Source organism: Eptesicus fuscus, chromosome 2, assembly GCF_027574615.1.
Source record: "Eptesicus fuscus isolate TK198812 chromosome 2, DD_ASM_mEF_20220401, whole genome shotgun sequence".
NCBI classification, from domain to species: domain Eukaryota; kingdom Metazoa; phylum Chordata; class Mammalia; order Chiroptera; family Vespertilionidae; genus Eptesicus; species Eptesicus fuscus.
Window position 1 is genome coordinate 39021808 of NC_072474.1, and position 21617 is coordinate 39043424.

Below are 21617 nucleotides of genomic sequence, written 5' to 3' on the forward strand. Positions count from 1 at the left end.
GGGGGTTCTTATAGAACTAAAGGGAGTCCAATAAGCAACACATGACAAGAGTGTGAGTCTCTTGTGGAACAAGAGTTTGTGGTCATTCTTCATAGGGTATTGCTGTTAATAGGGGGAGTGGGCCTAAGTCACAGTCTGGCCTCATTCTGCAGGAGGCGACCGGGCTGATCAGGGGAAGGTGCCGCCCCCATCACCCTGCTGCTGCTGCCACTGCTGGCCGCCGCAGCCACCAAGGTGTTTTCATCAACACGGACTCCAGTCCCTTCACCATGAAAAAATGACAACTTTTTTTTAGGCATTTTCAAGATGTCTCTTTCATAGGATATGACCTTTCTTTCTTCTTTCCTTCCTTCCTTCCTTCCTTCCTTCCTTCCTTCCTTCCTTCCTTCCTTCCTTCTTTCTTTCTTTCTTTCTTTCTTTCTTTCTTTCTTTCCTTCTTTCTTTCTTTCTTTCTTCTTTCTCTTCACCTGAGGATATTTTCCCATTGATTTTTAGAAAGCATGGAAGAGAGAGGGAAAGACAGAGAGAAACATCAATGTGAGAGGGACACTTTGGTTGGTTGCCTCCTGCAGGAGCCCTGACCTGGGTCCTGGTCGGGAGGAGCCTGCAACCTAGGTACATGTCCTTGACCAGAATCAAACCCAGACCCTGCAGTCATCAGGCTGAGGCTCTATCCACTGAGCCAAACCCGCTAGGGCAGGAAATGACATTTCTTAGCCCTTCCAGCAGCAGACCTTCATTTTTTCCTCTAGGAGTGAGGTGGAAAAACCCTAGATCACCTTCTTGGATTCTTATTACGCAAGTTACCAAGAACACTGCAAGTGGCTTACTGGGAGTTTAGCCAATGAGAGGTCAGAAAAGGTGTTTCCTCTGCAGCTCACACACAGAGGCGGGGCCGGTGTGCCCCGGCTGGCAGGCCCTGTTCCTGTGGGCCTGCTCACCACGGCAGCTGCTGGCAGGCCCTGCTCCCTGCTCTCTGTGGGCCCTGCTCCGCCCTGCTCTCTGTGGGCCCTGCTCTGCCCTGCTCTCTGTGGGCCTGCTCGCCGCCCAGCAGTCCCCTCCCGCCCACCTGCGTGCACAGCCTCCTCCTGAGTGGTCATGACTGTTAACGGCGTCCCGACTAATTTGCATATTACCTCACTATATATAGATACTACATTGAAATTGTTTTATTTGTCTGTTGTCCCCACTAACTGTGAGCTCCTAGAGGGCCCGGGCTTTGCCTGTTCATCTTCATCCTGAGAGCTGCACCTGGCAAAGAGCGGGATCTTATTACTTATTGGTTGACTGAAATGTGGTGGAAGTCTGTAATTGTGGTCTGTTAGACTAGGCCAGTGGTTCTCATCATGTGAGCTTCATATGTTGAGAAGGAATGAACTGCTGAATAAACTGATGAGTGTCTTGGTCAGCTCAGAGTATAAGCCTGGGAAGTACAACAACATATGTCATGAACACAAATCAACCTTAAAAATGCAGTTCTCTGCCAGCAAAATAGAGACAGACTCATAGATAGAGAGCAGGCAGAGAGCTCAGGAGGGAATTGGTGTATGTGTGTGTGAGTGTGTGTGTGTGTATGTGTGTGTGTGTGTGTGTGTGTGTATCTCTGTGTGTGTAGAGATTGAGCTAAAAAGAAAAAAAAGTGAGATAATTCATGGACACCAACAGCAGTGTAGTGATTGCGGGGAGATGCAGTCGGATGGATGGAGGTAGAGGAGGGCATAGAGGGGATAAAAGGTGATGGAAAAAATAAAGTAAAATAAACAAAATACCCCACCTTTATCAAAGTAACCTTGGGGGTTGTTATAGGCATTTTTAATAGTATTGTTGCCATATTCAATATTAAATGGACTTGTATACTTTGGGAAAATTTTGTTCTTGGGAAGTGGCATGAAACCGTACTACTCAATCAAAGTGCTGTGACTCAGATTGAAAATGAGGCTGTTGTGTTTGTTACCAAACACAGTTAAAGTACTGATGCTTGCAAATAATTAACATTTAAAAACTCATTTAGGCCTTAGCTGGTTTGGCTCAGTGGATAGAGTGTTGGCCTGCAGACTAAAAGGTCCTGAGTTCGATTCAGGTCAAGGGCACATGCCCGGGTTGCGAGCTCGATCCCCAGTAGGGGGTGTGCAGGAGGCAGCTGATCCATGATTCTCTTTCATCATTGATGCTTCTATCTCTCTCTTCCTCTTCCTTCCTCTCTGAAATCAATAAGGATATATTTTAAAAATAATAAAAATATATTTAGAATAGTCTCAAGGTTATCTCTATGATAACATCACTCTCACTTTCCCATGCTGATATGCCTCTTAGGAGTGAAGTGCAGTACATCTAGTGTTAGAAGTTGTGTTTGGGAATATGTCTTATATATGAGGTTCACATGTTCAGAAGCACTGCCTAGGACCATGCCACAGATATAGCCATTTGATGGATCTTATAAAATTTGCCCTAAATTGATATACTTTGTATTTTTTCCTTAAAAACAAGGGCCTGCTAACTTAAACCTGTGGGCCTAAGTAGAAAATATTGGAACGAACGAGGCTAAAGGGGCTATGGTTGCAGCTTCCCCCATTGGCTCCTCTGAGGATTTGGGGGATTCTATAGCAGTATAAATATAGCTCTTTCTTTTCTCATTTCTCCTCATAGTATCAGCAACACATACTCAGGCCCTTCCTACTGGACATAATCCTTCTGGCAGTGTGGAGTATTTAATTTCTACCAAGACAATCACATGGGTACCAAGTAGACAATCCAAAATTTACTTACCTTGGAAAGGGCTTTTTGGTCAGGATATATCTCTTCAGCTTTCCCTAGTTTTGATGATGAAATCTTTGCTTAAATCCACATGAAGTCTATGTTTTCCACTCAAGCTCAACTTCTTGGTGAGTGATTAAGAACTGTCTGGTCCCCATTTTTATCTTTTCACTTCTCTCTCTCTTTTCTGGCCTTCTGAAAATCATATCCTCTGTTATAGTCTAGATACTTGATACCTGTTTGTCCTTTAAAAGCAATCTCTTAACCCTTACCTCCTAACCCTCATAAGGCCCCCATTTAAGTAACTCACTCAAGCTGTGATGGGTGGAGAAAGGATTCACACTCAGTTCTGTGGGGGTCCAGAGCCCACACCCTTCATCATTTTGCCGATTCTCAACTTGCTTCCTACTTCTCTTTCCAATATAATGATAAACAATATCAGGAGTGCTCGAATGGGAAGAGCGTTCTAAAGGGGAAAAGGTTGCCAGTATTTCATCTTCAGTAAGGGAAAGAATACAAAGGAAATCCTATATAATAAAGAGGTAATATGCAAATTAATCCTCACACCCTCACAAGATGGCTGCCTACAAGTAGGCTGGCATGGGGGTTAGTGAGGGACGACCAAACGACTGAACCAGCAGGCTGTGTGGGCCGACTAGGCTGGCAGGGGGAGGTTAGTGAGGGATGACCAAATGATTGAACAAGCAGGCTGTATGGGGCGACCAGGCCAGCAGGGGGGTTAGTGAGGGACAACCAAATGACTGAACAGCAGGCTTCATGGGGCGACCAGGCCAGCGGGGGGGCCATGAGGGGCAACCAGGCTGGTGGGGGGGCTGTTGGGAGCGACCAGGCTGGAAGGGGGGGCAGTTAGGGGCAACCAGGTCAGCAGGGGCAGTACAGTTGGGGGCAACCAGGCTGGTGGGGGGGGGGCAGTGAGAGGCAACTAGGCTGGTGGGGGGGCAGTTGGGGGTGACCAGGCTGGCAGGGGGGGCAATTAGGAGCAACCAGGCTGGCAGGGAGGGGCAGTTGGCCAACAGCAGGGGGTAGTTAGGGGCGACCAGGCTGGCAGGAAGGGCAGTTAAGGGTGACCAGGCAGGCAGGCCGGTGAGCAATTAGGAGCCAGCGGTCCAGGATTGTGAGAGGGATGTCCTACTGCTGGGATCGGGCCTAAACTGGCAGTTGGACATCCCCCGAAGGGTCTCGGATTGGAGAGGGTGCAGGCTGGGCTGAGGGGAACCCCTCCCATGCACAAATTTTGTGCGCCGGGTCCTTAGTATTCTGTAACAAAGTATTTTCTTTTCTATAAAGGGCCATACAATAGATGTTTAAACTTTACAGCTAAGTGTCTATTGAAATTATTCAGATATTGTAGCATAAATGTGGCCATAGACAGAGGTAAACAAATGCATTCTAATAACACATTATTTATTGATACTGAAATTTCAATCTCATATAAATTTCACTTGTTACAAATATTATTTTTTCTTTCATTTTTTCTGCAATCACTTAAAGATGAAAAAAACATTCTTTGCTTGTGCGCTGTACAAAAACAGGTCAGATTTCAGGTTTCCAATATTTAGTATTTAGGACATATTTATACTAAAAATTATTTGTTGTTTATCTGAAATTAAAATTTAACTGGACACTCTGTATTTGATCTGGCAACACAGCTGGCTTTGTTCTCCAAGCCATGGTTTGCAGTCCCCTATTCCATAATCATTTAGTTCTTGTGAAATATTTTCTGGTTGCACTTGGTGGAGGGGTAAGGGTGTTTAAACAGACACATGCTTTGTCTATCGAGTTTTAAATAGTAATGTGATCATTAGCTCTAATGGAGTTCTCAGATGTGAAAAAATACTGAGATATTGACAAACCAGTGTTTCTAGAAAAAGAGTCATAACATTAGAGCTTAGATTTGCTGCGAAGATTCATAAAGCCAGAGTGCAAATGACCTAAAGTATTCCACTATATGATAAAGAGTGTTTCAAGGAGGAATGAGCAATACTAGATTGAGCTTTTTTTTCTATCACCTAGGAGAGTGACCAGTTACTGAAATATTGATCATAAGATATTTTTATGTGATTGTTTTCCCAATTCTTTAATATTCATACATTCAATGAGTCCATATTGAGTGTGTATGCACTTGCTAAGCATATTCTAAGAGCTGGCTATAAAGTAGTAAACAAAATGAGCAGAAGCTTTAGCCCTCAGGGAGTTTACATTCTAGTGGAAAGATAAAAAAATAAAAACCAAATAAATAAAGTATTTGCACGGTTAGTTGCAAAGGGCAACTGGGAAAAATGAAGCAAATGAGAATAGTATCGCAGGACAGGGGAGGGGCTGTGTTTTCAATACATGGGAGTTCCCGGGAAGGTTACAGAAGGTTACCTAAAGGAAGTAAGGCAATGAGCCAACTATCCAACGAGGTGAAGAATGTCCCAGGCAATGGATGGGCTAGTGCCAGGGCCCTGATGTTTGACAATTAATAAAGAAGCCAGAGTGACTCAAGTAGAGTGAACAATGCGGAGAATAGTAGAAAATGAATTAGAGAGGTGACAAGGTAGAGGGTATGGCATGAAGATTATGTAGGACCTTGTAGAATTGTCTTTTAGTTTGATGAAGTGAGGTAAAATTTTAGGGTTTTAAACACAGAGAGGACATGCTTTACTTAATTACCATGAATGCTGTGTCTCTGCTAGGCTACAAGGAGTGGGCCCAAGGCAGAGGATCAGTTAGGAGACTACTGAATAATCCAGGTGAGAGATGACGGTGCTTTGGATTAACACAATTGCAGTGGAGACAGTGTGAAGTCAGATTCTGGGCGATGTGGAAAGTAAAATTGACAGGGTATTCAGATGAATTTGATGTCAGACATGAAAGAAAGAGAGGAGTCAAGGATGATTCCCAGATTTTGACCTGAGTAACTGGGAGGATGAGGCTACTAATTACAGAGAAAAGGAGAACTATGAAAGGAGTTTTGGGAAAGAATATCAGAAGTTTGGTTTAGACAAGATAAATATGAAATGCAGACAAGATAAATATGAAATGTATTAGGCTTCTCAATGGAGCTCTCAAATATGCAGCTGGATATATGAGTCTGGATTTCAGAGGACCTGTCTGGGGTCTAGATATAAATTTGGGAATTTGGTGTATAGATGATGTTTAAGGCCAAGTAACTAGATGAGATCATCAAGGGAGTAAGTGTAGCTAGAGGAGAGATGAAGTTCTAAGAACATATTTTATAAGAGTTAGTAGAAAGGGCTTGATAACTTCTGTATTAATCATAGCCATAAACATAATTAACATTAGGAATATTAAAATGATATGAAACAGCCCTAACCAGTTTAGCTCAGTGGATAGAGCATTGGCATTCGGACTCAAGGGTCCCAGGTTCGATTCCGGTCAAGGACATGCACCTTGGTTGCTGGCACATACCCAGTAGGGAGTTTGTAGGAGGCAGCTGATTGATGTTTCTCTCTTACCGATGTTTCTAGCTCTCTATTCCTCTCCCTTCCTCTCTGTAAAAAAGCAATAAAATATATTTTAAAAAATGATATGAAACAGTAAATGCTTTATAGTAGTAAAGATCTTTTGCTTAGTCTACTGAATATTTAGATTTGTCTTTTCTATAAACAAAATATACATGTTTAAAACTGTTTAGACTTTTCTATCAGAACATCTAAATGATATGCATAATACTTGACCATATTCATTGTTTGATTCTTTGTAAAGCCTAGAAGAATATGTATCTTTTGGTTTAGAAAGTGCTGGTGTGTGGACAATTTTAAAAGAAATAAAAACATTTTTTGATTAGTTGATTCTTTTCTACTTATGTTTTGCACATCTATTTATTTATCAGTTGATCAATGGATAGAAGATTCTCTCAAGTGTCTTGGTATGGTTTTCTGAGGGCAACGTATCCTGGGCCTAGAGCTCTTCAAGCAAAACAAACAAACAAACAAACAAACAAACAAAAAAAAACCCAAGAAAAAAACATTCCTCTGATCATCAAACTATTTCCTGAGTTAAAGCCTATGGGCCTTAGACATAAAACTAGCTGAGGAGTTCTTCATCAAACAGGAGTTTGAATCTAGACCTCAATATTATCTTCAAATGTGAAAGTATCATTGACATTTTTAGTTGTGATTTAAAGGACATGATGGGTTATTTTTTTAAAAGTATATTTTATTTATTTTTTACAGAGAGGAAGGGAGAGGGATAGAGAGTTAGAAACATCGATGAGAGAGAAACATCGATCAGCTGCCTCCTGCACACCCCCTACTGGGAATGTGCCCGCAACCAAGGTACATGCCCTTGGCTGGAATCAAACCCAGGACCCTTCAGTCTGCAGGCCGATGCTCTATCCACTGAGCCAAACCAGTTAGGGCGTGATGGGTTATTTTTAACGTGGGAGTCTAGGCCCTGAATGTCTGGCCATGTGTTATGAGTGACCAGCCTGATCCCTAAATACCTGGTCACTCTCAGTGTGATGAAACTGCCTTATTCTGGTTTTCATGGCCACTCCAATAAGAATTTGTAGAAGTGGGCTGGCTCCAAGAAGGAGACAAGAGCGGCCTTCTCCCTGGGAGAGCCTCAGCCACATGGCACACACTGCCCAAGTCACTGCCATTGTATTCTGTGCTGAGAGGCAAGAAATGACGTGGCTCTTCTGTGGCCCGCTGCTGTTGGGACTCCTCTCCTACCCTGATGTCCTGACAGCAGCTATGAACTCTGCCTGGCGAGTGAGTATACAGAATTGTCAGATCTTCTCGTTGGCTAGGCTAGAGGGTTTTCTCTTTCTTTCCCCCGGGAGTTCAGAAGAATGAAAGATCCTTTACTCACACTCTGTAGTTCTGTCCACTCCTGATCAAGTTTCCTTATAAAACCCATTAATCCAGAAGTAGTACCTCCTGTACCTCCCTCCTGATACTTGAATATTAGTCCCTCAATAGACTGGTGTATAAATCCTTACTAATTAATGAGTGGATATGAGGCTGATCTTGTGATCTGTCATTTCATTAATTTATTTTTTATTATGTTTATTTCTGCATAACAAATCACTGCAAAACCAAGTGGCTTACAACAATAAGTATTTTTTTAACTCCCAGTTTCTATGGGTCAGGAGTTTGGAAGCTGCTTAGTCAGGTGGTTCTGAATCAGCGTCTCAGATGATATAGGCAGATGTTGGCCAGTGCTATAGCTATCTGAAGGCTTGCCTTGGCTTGAGAGGTGTGAGATCTAGTGCATAAGTATAAGGACTGACTTATAATAATTACTAGAGGCCCAGTGCACGAAATTTGTGCACGGGGGTGGGGGGGTGTCCCTCAGCCCAGCCTGCACCCTCTCCAATCTGGGACCCCTCGAGGGATGTCCAACTGCTCGTTTAGGCCCGATCCCTAAATGGGCAGGCGGACATCCCTCTCAAAATCCAGGACTGCTGGCTCCCAACTGCTTGCCTGCCTGCCTTCCTGATGGCCCCTAACCGCTTCTGCCTACCAGCCTGATCACCCCCTAACCACTCCCATGCCAGCCTGATTAATGTCTAACTACTCCCCTGCTAGCCTGTTTGCACCCAACTTCTCTCCTTTGCCGGCCTGGTCACCCCTAACTGCCCTCCCCTGCAGGGTTGATCACCTCCAACTGCCCTCCCTTGCAGGCCTAGTGCCTCCCAACTGCCCTCCCCCTCTGGCCATCTTGTGGTGGCCATCTTGTGTCCACATGGGGGCAGGATCTTTGACCACATGGGGGCATCCATATTGTGTGTTGGAGTGATGGTCAATCTGCATATTACTCTTTTATTAGATAGGATAGAGGCCTGGTGCACGGGTGGGGACCAGCTGGTTTGCCCTGAAGGGTGTCTCAGATCAGGGTGGGGGTTCCCTTGGGGCATGGGGTGGCCTGAGTGAGGGGCCTGTGGTGGTTTGCAGGCCAAACATGCCCCCTGGTGACCCAAGCGAAGGCCCTGGTATCTGGAATTTATTTACCTTCTACAATTGAAACTTTGTAGCCTGGAGCAGAACCAAGCTTCCTGCTCAATCTGTGGCCGGCAGCCATTTCTGTTGGGGTTTGTATATATCTTCTATAATTGAAACTTTGTAGCCTTAAGCGGAGGCCTAGGCCGGTTAGGGTGTGTGGAAAGCTTTGCTTCTTCCATTGCTGGGGGGCAACCCTAGCCTCCCACTCTTGCCAGCTCCGTGGCTGCTGCCATTTCTGTTTGGATTTGTTTACCTTCTATAATTGAAACTTTGTAGCCTTGAGTGGAGGCTTAGGCCGGCAAGGGAAGGCGGAAAGCTTGGCTTCATCCGTTGCCTGGGAAACCCAAGCCTCCCTCCTGCTCTCTGTGGCTATAGCCATCTTGGTTGGGTTTATTTGCATACTCATTCTGATTGGCTGGTGGGTGTAGTGGAGTGATGGTTAATTTGCATATTACTCTTTTATTATGTAGGATTTTTTAGGACTGATTTCTCATAGGAGCATTTGGCAATTCAACAATGATGGTAGCTAGGAATGCAAAGATGTTTAGTGATGCAGGAATGGGGATAGATATGTTGGTAGGATATGTGCAAATTGTTTTCTCATTGCTCCCACTTTTTTCAGTAAAATAGGAATTGAGGTTATCAGCTGAGAATAATGGTGGGAGAAAAGGTATTGGGAGCTTGAGGAGAGAGTATAAAATGACAGACTACTTGATTAAAAGAGTTTATGGACAAAGACATATAGTATGAATGGTCAGACCACTTGAGGTATACAGTCAAGCATTTAAAGCAAGACCACTCACCTGGTTTGTATTTTTCTCCACCATGTTTTGCTATACTAAAGATGGCTTGGAATAGGAAGAAATTTGCATTCAAGTAGGATTATAGTTTTGTAAAGCAAAAGCAACAAAGCTGTAGAGAGGTAAGGGAGTAAATCATCACTGACAATGGACTTTAAGTTGGGTAAGAAGAGAGATGAAGACATTGAGAAAGTGAGGAACAGTGAATAGACGGTAGAATCAATGTTTTCGCCATATCAGTGGTATGGAAAAATTGTAGGCTTCAGAAGACAGAGGTGAATGATAGGAGGTGATTGGAGAGAGTGGGATGCATGGAATTACCACTAAGGAGAAGCTAGTTATTAATAGTACCAAGGTCTAGGGTATTGATTACAGGAGTGAGTAGATAGGTTGGGTAGAGGAAATGAAGGGAATCCTGGATATTTTGGCAATATCAAGGAGGAGTTATGGGTGATATAATCTGATGACAGAAATTCAAAATTTTTAGGAATGAGGGAGGATTGAAAAACTGTCTGAAAGCAGCAATAAAGAGCAAGGAAGACCTGTGCTTACTTCTAGAGCTAGTGCTATAGAACCCTGGGAGACAAAATAAACTGCATGAAGAGGACTGTAGAGTAGCAGTTTCATCAGCAGAGAGCCAAGTTTCCTTCGAAGCAAGAAAGGGGAAAGCATTCAGGCAACAGTTGGAAAATGAACATGGGAGATTTTGCTGATGGCTGACTGACTGTTGGAAGATAGAATGGAAATATGGTAGAACCTGGGCTGGATGGAAGCAGGACACAAAACAGGCTTCAGAGGCTAACAGGGATTCAACCATGAGAATCGGGAGTCAGCCCAGTGGTCTAGGGGTAGCCTGGCATAGAGTGGATAAAGTTCATGGTGAGATCAGTCTCAGTGGGTCCGAGGCTCTGAGTGTTGTAGGAGAGAAAAGAGAGCTCTGGCAGAGGGTTGGGCTGTCTCAGGTTCTCACTGCCAGGAACCAATTAAGTAAAATTTCAGTCCTGGTCTCCCCAGCTCCAAAGTCAATGCTCTTTCCTCTCCATCCTTCCCATTTAAAGTACTGACTAAGGTCTAGCCTGATAACTTGTTAGAAATGTGGACTCTCAGGCCCACTCTGGATCTATTGAATTTGAACCTACATTTTAACATAATCGCCAGGTGATTCATGTCATTGCTAGAATTTGAGCCACATTGCTCTGCACTACATATTTTTCAACCTCTTAAAAATTAACATCCACTTAATGAGATCCCATGTAATAAAAAAAGAATAGATTTTTTTTTTGTAATAAAGGCTTTTGGAACCTTCTAAGACTTCACAGAATATTTCAAAATAAAGGTATACAAACATTGGAGATAGATGAGTAAGAGATAAAAAATGCCTGCCATATTTATTTATCTGGCAGATTACTAGTCCAGTAAAGTGTTCCTTTCTGAAGTTTTAGGGTGTGGACGTAAGGGGCCACATGCTAACCTGACAAGCTCAGGGAAGGCCTGCATGGCGGTCTTGCAAACTCAGAGACCTAAAGTAACCACAAAGGATGGTTTGAAATTAAACTTTAACTAAAAGCATTTATGGTGGGTAGTTACATCCTAGGCTGGTATCTTCACTGACAAGGTCAAACTTTACCTTAACTGAGCCTATCTGTCTTTTTGCATCTATGATAACATACCCTTGAAATGTCTGGGTAACTTGTAACTTCCCTTATACTGGACCGCTTGAAGCACAACCTAATGTACCTGGGAACCAGGATAGATACCACAAATTCCTTCATTGTTATCATGTTAATTGTTCCTGCACCCACCTAAGTATGTGTCTATCATTTTACTTTTTATTCAATCCCAGGAGTTTCCCCTGCTTTGCTTTCTTCTGCCTCACTAGTCTATCACCAATGGATTTCATGTAACTCACCTACATTCTTCCCTTTGCAATCCTCTATAATAATAAAAGTGTAATATGCTAATTAGACTGGACATCCTTCCAGACGACCTTCCGGATAAAGCCAGGGCTGTGAGGGAAGCCCGAGTCCTGGGTGCCAGAGGGAAGCTGGTGCCGGCAGCCAGGGAAAGGAAGGCCTACTCTTGCAAGAATTTTATGCATCAGGCCTATAGTATATAACAAAACCCTAATATGCAAATCAACTGAATGGTGGAATGATCAGTCAGTATGATGCACACTGACTACCAGGGGGCAGATACTCAATGCAGGAGCTGCCCCCAGCCTGCATTCCCCAGGCTAGCCAAGGCGGGTGCCAGTGGGGGCCCCCCCTGATCACTGGTCACCCCACAGATCAGCTCTGATCGCTGGCCAGGCCTAGGGATCCTACCCACGTATGAATTTCATGCACCAGGTCTCTAGTATATAAATATAGATGTAACCCGCCATTCTCCAGAGCATTATCTCAATTAGTTGAGGTTCTGCTTCCCAGCAACAGTTTAGACAGTTTGGCTCAAATAAACTCACAAAAATTCTTTTCAGGTTTGAATGTTTTTATGTTAACAAGGGCTATGTGTGGAGAAACCCCTGATGCATTTGAGATTAAATCCTTCCTAGTTGGATTCTGGTATTGCCACCCGTCTTATTTATAAGTAAACCAGAACTATTAGGAATAGAAATGGGGAGGTAAATGAGTGTTTATTTTCTTTAACTCTTATTAATCTTAGCTCTGGTTTTTGTACCAAAGAAAGAAATTACTTGTATTTATTCTTATGGCTAAATTGCTAGGAATAAATTAGGAAAGGAAAAAAAAAATAACCACGTGGGATAATTGACTGAAAAACAAATGTCAGTAAAAGTAAACAGAATGGATTCCACTAAATCTACTTGCAAAAATGTCAGAGGAGTTGAGTTGTTTTCCCTCACAATATTTGTGCTGGTATAAAGTTTAATTAAATTTCTCCATAGAGACTGGGTATTTCACTAGATGTCACTTTGAGATTTTTCTCAATGAAGGACTGCATTCTGATTAAGTGATGCAACATTTGTCCTCAGTAGTAGAGCTATGACAATTGACACCTCTCTTCCCCAACTCTCCCAGGCTTACTAAGCAGCAGGAAAGAAGGAGCACTTGCCACTGAACCAGTACTTCCGAGGCTGGACCAGTCCTGCTTTGGTCACTAAGGAGCTGTGTGACCTTGAGCAAGTCTCTTAAGACCTCCAGCATATTAAGTATTAGAGACATCAATTTGCCTGACACATACTTTCAACAGTCCGTTCTGAAACCCTTCCTGCTCTAGCAGCCTCTGGCTCTGTTGTATTACAATGTTACACAAATACACAGCCAGTGACATTTAGCAAAATAAATAGGAATTTGGGGAATTTTAAAAACTAATAAACTATTCACTGAGCTGGAGTCATCAGGTAACTGCATATTATTTTAGAATGAGAAATTAAAAAGAGTAATATGTTTGCCTACACTTTTAAGTCTTAGGCTTTCTTTACCTTTAATATTTCATTTATTAAACTTATCATGTAAATAGTGCTGATCTTTCTTGATTTTAGCCATATTTCCAAGCTATTTGAGAATGACAAAGGGTAACTGTTTCTGCATTATTTTCTTCCTTTTTTTTTTGGTATCTTATAAGTTGTTGGGGAAAATGTTAGATATAATAACTATTTTTTAAAAATAAGGACATCTAGGTTGTGCATCTAGGTTAACACACCTTTGAAATTACAGAGTCATCCTCTGTTCAGACCCCTTCGAGGCATAACCATCTCAAGGAAGCATGCAATCTTGTTAACTATCCTATAATCCAAGCATGTCAGACTCAAAGGCTAACACGGGCCAAATAAACAAGGTTTAAGTTTATGTAGGCCACACAAAAAACAAAAGCTTCAATATTCATAGAAACATAGGTTTATTTAGATAGACACATGCCGAATACAAAGGGCTGAAATAAATGAGTAATCATTAACATAAAATAATAGAACATTTTAATAAAAATCAATATTTTTTCTTGCACATTAATTTACCAGACACAAATTAATAAGCACAACACAAATAAAACTATCTTTCTTGTTCTCTGAAAGCAAAGTATTTCCTGTTGCGCACACCAAACAAGTCAGTGCAAGACTAATGAAGTGGCAATCGGCTGCTAAAATATTTGCTGCAGGTATTAGTAGAGAGAAATGCTGCACCTGTGCATAAGGCATGTAAGGGAAGTGAATGCAACACGATTACAGTAATCAGTCATTAGTGAATGTTGTAGTTTGTTATTAATAACTAGATGCCCAATGCACTAAAATTTGTGCAAGAGTAGGCTTTCCTTCCTCCGCTGCCAGCACCAGCTTCCCTCTGGCACCCGGGACCCAGGCTTCCCTCCTTCCACCACCTGCAGGCACCCGGGACCCCAGCTCACTTCTCCCGGGCCGCCCGCAGTCACCCTGGACCTGGCTGGCTTCCCTCTGGCCCTGGCTTCATCAGGAAGAATGTCCAGTCTAATTAGCATATTACCCTTTTATTATTATAGACTAGAGGCCCAGTGCACCAATTCGTGCATGAGTGGGGTCTGGCCAGCTCAGCCCCAATGAGGGCGGATTGGGGCTGGGCCTGTCAGGAGGAGGAGATGGCGGGAGGTTGGCCAGGAGGGAGGTTGGCCAGCCAGACCGCCCTGATCAGGGTCTGATCAGGGCTGGGCTGGCTAGGGGGAGGGGCTGCGGGCGATTGGCCAGGGGGCCCCGCCCCCAATTAGGGTTGGAGGGCCAATTGGGGGCAGGGCCGGCCATGGGGAGGGGCTGTGGATGGTTGGCCGGCCAGGGGGGCTGATCTGGGATGGGGCTGGGCAGGGTGAGGAGCTGTAGGAGATTGGCCAGTCCTGCCCCTATTGGGGTGGGGAGTTCAATCAGGGGCAGGGCCAGCCAGGGGAGGGGCTGTGGGCCTATCATGGTGGGGTGGGCTGATTGGGGGTGGAGCTGGCCAGGGGGAACAGGAGGTGGGGCATTTGGCTGCCTGGCCCCGCCCTTGGATGGGGTGGGAGAGTCTGATCAGGAGTGGGCCGGCTGTGGGGGGTCCCTCAGCCCGGCCTGCACCCTCTCACAGTTTGGGAGCCCTTGGGAGATGTCTGACTGATGGCTTAGGCCCTCTCCCCATAGGGAGCAGGCCTAAGCCATCAGTTGGACATCCTTAGTGCTGTTGCAGAGGCAGGAGAGGCTCCTGCCACTGCCGCTGCACTCGTCAGCATGAGCTGGGCTTCTGGCTGAGCAGCGCTCCCCCTGTGGGAGCGCACTGACCACCAGGGGCTGCTCCTGTGTTGAGCGTCTGCCCCCTGGTGGTCAGTGTGCGTCATAATGACCAGTTGTTCCGCTGTTCAGTTGATTTGCATATTATCCCTTTATTATATATTAGAGGCCTGGTGCACGAAATTTGTGCACTGGGGGTGGAGGGGTTGTCCCTCTGCCCAGCCTGCACCCTCTCCAATCTGGGATCCCTCTCACAATCCAGGATTGCTGGCTCACAACCACTTGCCTGCCTGCCTGCCTGATTGTCCCTAACTGCTTCTGCCTGCCAGCCTGATCACCCCCTAACCACTCCCCTGCCAGTCTAATAGGTGCTTAACTGCTCCCCTGCCGGCCTGGTTGCCCCCAACTGCCCTCCTATGCCGGCCTGGTCACTTCCAGATGCCCTCCCCTGCAGGCCTGGTCCCCTCCAAATGCCCTCCCCTGCAGGCCTGGTCCCCTCCAATTGCCCTCCCCTGCTGGCCTGATTGCCCACAACTATCCTCCCCTGCTGGCCATTTTGTGGCAGCCATCTTTGACCACATGGGGCAACCATCTTGTGGGAGGGTGTGAGGGTCAATTTGCATATTATCTCTTTATTATATAGGAGGATTATGTATAACAGGATATTGTAAAACTTAAGTTACAAAATTTTTATTAAAACTTTTCTTACATACCATTATATTGGCTGGGCCACAAAAATATTCCTTGTGGGCCTCATGTGGCCCGTGGGCTGCGAGTTTGACATGCTTGCTGTAATCATAGAAATCCCTCTCCCCTTCCTGTTCCCTGCTGTGCTTTCTCTCATCTTTTTGTAATCTTCCTTAGTTCTCTCCTTAATTCCCAAATGCATAAAAGAAAACTGTAAAACTGTCTTTCTCTGGAGCATTTGAAATCTTGCTTCCAGGCATGTCATCTGTTTGGCTCAAATAGACTCAAGTAAATGCTTACAAAAATTCTCCACAGGTTTGGAAGTTCTTATATCAACATTTTCAACTTTAGTAATGCCGCAAAAATAAATTTAGGTGTTGTTTTTTTTTTCTTGTGATATACCTTTTATGTGGGAGAAAGATCAAAATAGACTTGTGCATGGAAAGAAAATTGCAGCCTACTTTTTGTCAATAAAATACTAAAGAATTCCTTCAGTAATCAAAACTAGTCTTTTTCAGGCAAGTGTGAAATTGGCTTTTGTTTAGTGGAGAAATAAATAGAAATGAGAAAGAATCTCTTTTTAATAAAAACTTTTATGGTATGTCCATTCAGCTGCCATATCACATGAGCTAAATAGCTGGATTTGTGACATCCAGAAAGCAAAGAAATCGTGAACAAAAGTGTAAAGAAAATAATATGTCTGAAAATTAAACATTGAGCTTTCAGTCTTGCCAGTGGATCTTCTAAAACTGCAAGCTGCATAATATTTGTGTTGTAAACAATCATGCTGTTTGTACCTATTCTCATTTTTTAAACTAAATATATGACAACAATGGAGCTCAATTAAAAGCAGATTAACCACATAGCTAGGTATAATTGATTATGGTAGATTTGGCTTGGCTAAATCCACTTAGAGTCTCCCTAAGGAGGCATACCATTTTGGCTTCTACTTGGTGGATAAAAAAGGGGCTCTATAATAAATCTAACCGAAAGTAACTTCACAGGGTGATCTGATCCTAAATTCCTACCTGGGCAGATTATGGTGGGTGGGTAGTCATGCCCCAGGCATATAACTGGTTTATTAAAAGGTTTATCTTTGGAGTCTCCACCGCCTAGGCTCACAGTAGCGCAGCCGCTCGGAGTGGATCTACAAGGAGGAGCGCGGAGCGACCCAAACCGAACACATGGCTCCCACCCAAGCCCATGCGGTGGCCCAGCAAGGACAGCAGGTCCCTGTGGCCACCTACACTGACCACAGGATGCTGACTGCTGATGAAGACTCGCCTTCCTCTCCAGAGGACACCTCTTACGAGGACTCCGAGATACTCCACTCCACAGCCGCTGACGAGGTCACAGCCCATCTGGCTGCTGCCGGTCCTGTGGGGATGGCTGCCGCTGCTGCTGTGGCCACAGGGAAGAAACGGAATCGGCCTCACGTGTTTGAGTCTAATCCATCCATCCGGAAGAGACAGCGAACACGCATGCTTCGGAAACTTCGAGCCACATTAGAGGAATATACGACTCGAGTGGGACAGCAAGCTATTGTCCTCTGTGTCTCACCCTCCCCGCCCACCCCGGTGTTTAAAGTGTTCGGTGCGGCGCCGTTGGAGCAGGTGGTGCGTAAGTACCAGAGCGCGATCCTGGGCGACCTGGAGTGCGCCCTGGCGCAGCACGCCCCTGGGCCGCAGGAGGGGAACCCGGAGCTGCCGCCGCTCGCCATCGACGGAATTCCCGTCTCTGTGGATAGAATGACCCAGGCCCAGCTTCGGGCATTTATCCCAGAGATGCTCAAGCACTCCACGGGTCGGGGGAAACCAGGTTGGGGCAAAGAACGCTGCAAGCCCATCTGGTGGCCTGAAGATATCCCGTGGGCGAACGTCCGGAGGGATGTCCGCACAGAAGAGCAAAAGCAGAGGGTTTCATGGACCCAAGCACTCCGGACCATAGTTAAAGACTGTTATAAACAGCATGGGCGGGAGGACCTTTTGCACGCTTTTGAAGATCAGCAAACCCAAGCGCAGGCCGCAGCCACACACAGTGTAGCCCATCTCGTTCCATCACAGACCGTCGTCCAGACCTTTCGGAACCCTGATGGCACCGTCTCCCTTATCCAGGTTGGCACAGGGGCAACAGTAGCCACATTGGCTGATGCTTCGGAGTTGCCAACCACAGTCCCTGTTGCCCAGACGAATGATTCTGCTGTGGCAGACGGAGAGGTGGAACAAAACTGGGCCGTGTTACAAGGAGGTGAGATGACCATCCGGACGACACAAGCTTCAGAGGCCACACAGGCAGTGGCATCATTGGCAGAGGCCGCAGCGGGAGCTTCTCAGGGGATGCAACAGGGAGCTACCGTCACCGTGGCGCGCAACAGTGAGGCTGTCGCCACATTGGCCGAAGCCACCTTGCAAAGCGGGGGACGCATCGTCCTGTCTGGGGAAACCGCAGCAGCCGTTGCAGCACTCACTGGAGCCCAAGACGCTAATGGACTGGTCCAGATCCCTGTGAGCCTGTACCAAACTCTGGGAACCAGCCTCACCCAAGGCAACGGGCCCACCAGGACAGCAGGCAGCACAGTCAGCACGGACGGCCAGGCGGTGGAAGTGATGACGTTGGAACAGTGACGTGACGTGCAGCCATATCGTGGCATCGTTTTCTAGTCTCCTTCAGACATTGTCACACATTGCAGAGGTGCAATCAAATGGAGTTAAGTCCCTCAACTTTGGAAGGAAATTATTGTTAATCCTTTTTTAAAAAGGAAGAAAGGCAGCGAATTTTGGAATTGCATTTTTTAATGCACCACTCTTGGTTTTCTGGGATTGGTGGAATAAGATACTGCGTTGTTAGTTTCACTGCCCCTAAAGAGCCAAATTGTGGCAAGACTTCTTTCTGCAAAAACGTGTGTGTATACTTATGTGTGTGTATGTGCGAATGTGAATGTATGTATATGTGTACAGATGGATATAGACATTTACATACATATATATGTGTATGTGTATATATACATATATATATACACACACATACATTTCATGTATATATATGAAACCTGCATGGAATTATCTGTATGAAGTTAAGGTGCGTTGTGGAAAAAAATAACTCACCCAGACACAGTCACCGATTTTTGTTGATACCGGGGTCATGCATTGAGCTACTGACAAACTCAGGTGGAGGTGACTGTGGTCTTCACCAAAGCTGCCTCCCAGTGGCCACTGAGAACTCTCCCTGCTGGACTCCCCCCGGGGAAGGAAGTTCCAGAACTGGTGGGGTCCAGAAATTGTGCTTGCAAGGTCCAGGGGCCTCGTGGCCTGGCAGCTGAGCCGCTCCTAGGGCTGGCCCAGGTGCTGACCTTGCCACAGGCAGGTGAACGTCCTTAAAGCTCCCAGGCAGGGACAAGAAGGTTTTCCTCTATTTCCCATCACCCCTTCCCAGGAAGCCTCTTGCTCTCATGACTGTTAAATCCGGCTTTGGTTTTAAGGTCAGTCCTAAATTGGTCATGTGTATGAACTGAAGGTAACAGAAATATTAAGGGTTTGAGGAGTGTGTGAGCATTGTGTGTTTGTGGGTGTGTGGAGGGGGAGAGAATGGGAGAGGGAGTGGGAAAAGTTTGGAAGGGAAAGGAAGAAGGGGGAGAAAAACTCAAAAGACCAGGGTTCACCAAGGAAAACAGTTCTCTACTTCTCTAACTCTGTAGCTTCACAGAGAGGAGATTGGAGCTGACAGGGCACCTGCTCAGGCCATCACACTGGGCTGGGGGCATAAGAAGAGAAAAGAAGGGATTGGGGTGTTTCCTGAGCTCTGAGGTCAGGCCCTCTCAGAAGGGACCTCGCATCCTAGTGGGTCCAGGCCCCGCACAGCTGCCTCCTCACGGGTGACCCTGGGTCTGGGCTTCTCTGTAACTCTTTCAAGTCTGGGATTTCTCAGCTGCAAGTCCTGAGTATCCAGTGGCTAAATTCATCTGACTTTTCGACAGGCCCAATCTCTGCTGCTTGAGTACAGGGACAACTCTTCCCCTTTCCTCTGGGCCCCCCATGTGTGATAAAGTATTTAATGTGTTGTTTTTTTAATGTGACATTAAAAGATTATTCATGTCTTGCTCAGCCTTTAAGGAAAGTTTCAGATTCTTGTATTTGCTTGTTTTATATAAAACTAGATGTCTGATGCACGGATTCATGCACCGATGGGATCCCTCGGCCTGGCCTTCGGGGATCGGGCTGAAATCAGCTCTCCAACATCCCCCAAGGGGTCCCAGATTGTGAGAGGTGCAGGCCAGGCCAAGGGACCCCACCAGTGCATGATCAGGGCCCAGGAGGGGCAGCGGGAGGGCTCCAGGATGTATCCAGCCTGTCTTGCCCAGTCCTGATCTGCCGAACCCCAGCAACAAGCTAACCCACCGGAGCATATGTCCCCTCATGGTCTGTGCACATCATAGCGACTCGTTGAACAAATAGTCCCACACTTAGCATATTAGGCTTTTATTATATAGGACTAGAGGCCCGGTGCATGAAAATTCATGCACTGGAGGCGGGGGTCCCTCAGCCAGGCCTACCCCTTCTCACAGTCTGGGAGCCATCAGGGGTGGGAGGTGACCTGGTGATCAGGGGAAGGCGACGCCCCATCACAGCTCTGCTGCTGCCACTGCCAGCAGTGCAAGCCTCGGCCAGCCCTGGTTACTTGAGCCTCGGGCAGCCCTGGGTGGCTGGGCAGCCACCATCCGAGGCTTGCCTGTACCTCGGACCGGCCCTGAGCGGCTGTGGGACTGGGGGACTCTGGAGGCAGGCACGCGGAGCTGAGGGGACTGGGTGCCACCATCTTGTGGCTGTGGGCACTGACATCTTTGAGGGCGTGACAGTCAATTAGCATATTCCCTCCTTATTGGCTGTGGGCACTGCCATCTTTGAGGGCGGGGCAGTCAATTAGCATATTCCCTCCTTATTGGCTGTGGGCACTGCCATCTTTGAGGGCGTGACAGTCAATTAGCATATTCCCTCCTTATTGGCTGTGGGCACTGCCATTTTTGCAATGGTGTGAGGGTCAATTAGCATATTCCCTCTTTATTAGATAGGATTATCCAATGTTAAAACAAATAAAAGGTTTATCTTTGCCTTAAACAAGCCCTGTCCATTGTTTTTGTGCATCTAGGTTAACACACCTTTAAAATGCCTCCTTTTCAGACCCCTGGGAAGTATAACCACTTTCAACAGAGCACACAATCTTTTTAAATGTTCTGTCATTTAATCCCCACCTTGCCTTGCTTTCTACTATCTTCATGTAACCTTCGTAACATTCCTCCCTCCCCCCTCCTTTATTCCAAATGTATAAAAGAAACTACAAAACTGTCCTCTTCTGGAGCATTTGAGATCTTGCTTCTTGGTATTGTCATCAATTTGGCTCAACTAAATTTTATAAAAACTCTCTACAGGTTTGGACATTTCTTACATCAACATACTGCTCTGAGATATAGTGGACCATAGATTTTAGGCAGAGTGCTAATTAATCTTGTAATAAATGAAACATTTCAACTATTTAAATATGGTGCGTGTGAGTGGGTGAGATGGTAAATGACTTTGCCCTTAAATCCAAAGCCAATTCATTTCCCCACTTCCGCTCCCGTGTGTATTTGTCTATTGTTTTTATTTTATTCCCGATAAAAGGAAACTACCTGATATCAAAATCACATTTTCCTGACATGTAGCTTTTACTTTTGGTGGATGCTACTTAGAAAATACCTAAGGGTGCTTCAATTTCTGATTTTGATTGATTGTGGTGAAGGTGGTAGGCATACCAGGAAGTTTGGTAAACATATTTAGTGGTATTTTATTTACTGGATGCTTTGCTATGACTCTTGCACTAAGCACTTGGTAAATATTTTCTGATTTTTGGTCTCTTTTTATTTTACCTACTTATGATTTGTAAATATAGGAAAATATTTTGACTTGTGAAAATTCGCAAAGAAGTTGACCAAGTGGGCAAATGCCACTGAAGAAGGGTAGAAACCTTTGTGAGAAACATTGTAATAACAGGAGGAAACCTTTCTTTATAGGTGGTCACTGATTTCAGAGAAAATACTTTAAGAACTCACATATTCAAAAGAGTTAATTAAATTTATTTTTATTTTAAAGAGGAAAACTTTCCACAGAGTCATCTTTAGGAACCAGACTAGGAAAGAGAGAAAGTTGGGAGTTAGATAGGAGGACAAGGTAACGAGACATCTGGAGGATCATA

The 21617-nt window shown here is 45.2% G+C and overlaps 1 protein-coding gene across 1 annotated transcript; it reads left to right on the forward strand.

Annotated features, from left to right (window-relative positions):
* The first annotated feature begins 7409 nt into the window (after nucleotides 1–7409).
* On the forward strand, nucleotides 7410–18016 carry LOC103293889 (nuclear respiratory factor 1-like). Its single transcript, XM_054724984.1, has 2 exons — nucleotides 7410–7496; nucleotides 16520–18016. The coding sequence occupies exons 1-2, from the start codon at nucleotides 7410–7412 to the stop codon at nucleotides 18014–18016; spliced, it is 1584 nt and encodes a 527-aa protein (XP_054580959.1).
* The last annotated feature ends 3601 nt before the right edge of the window (nucleotides 18017–21617 follow it).

Bases quoted from the DNA above. Each gene is read 5' to 3' on its own strand.
- LOC103293889 (XM_054724984.1), top strand. From the start codon at position 7,410: ATGACGTGGCTCTTCTGTGGCCCGCTGCTGTTGGGACTCCTCTCCTAC. The intron at 7,497-16,519 runs GTGAGTATACAG...GGCTCACAGTAG, and splicing joins CTATGAACTCTGCCTGGCGA to CGCAGCCGCTCGGAGTGGAT.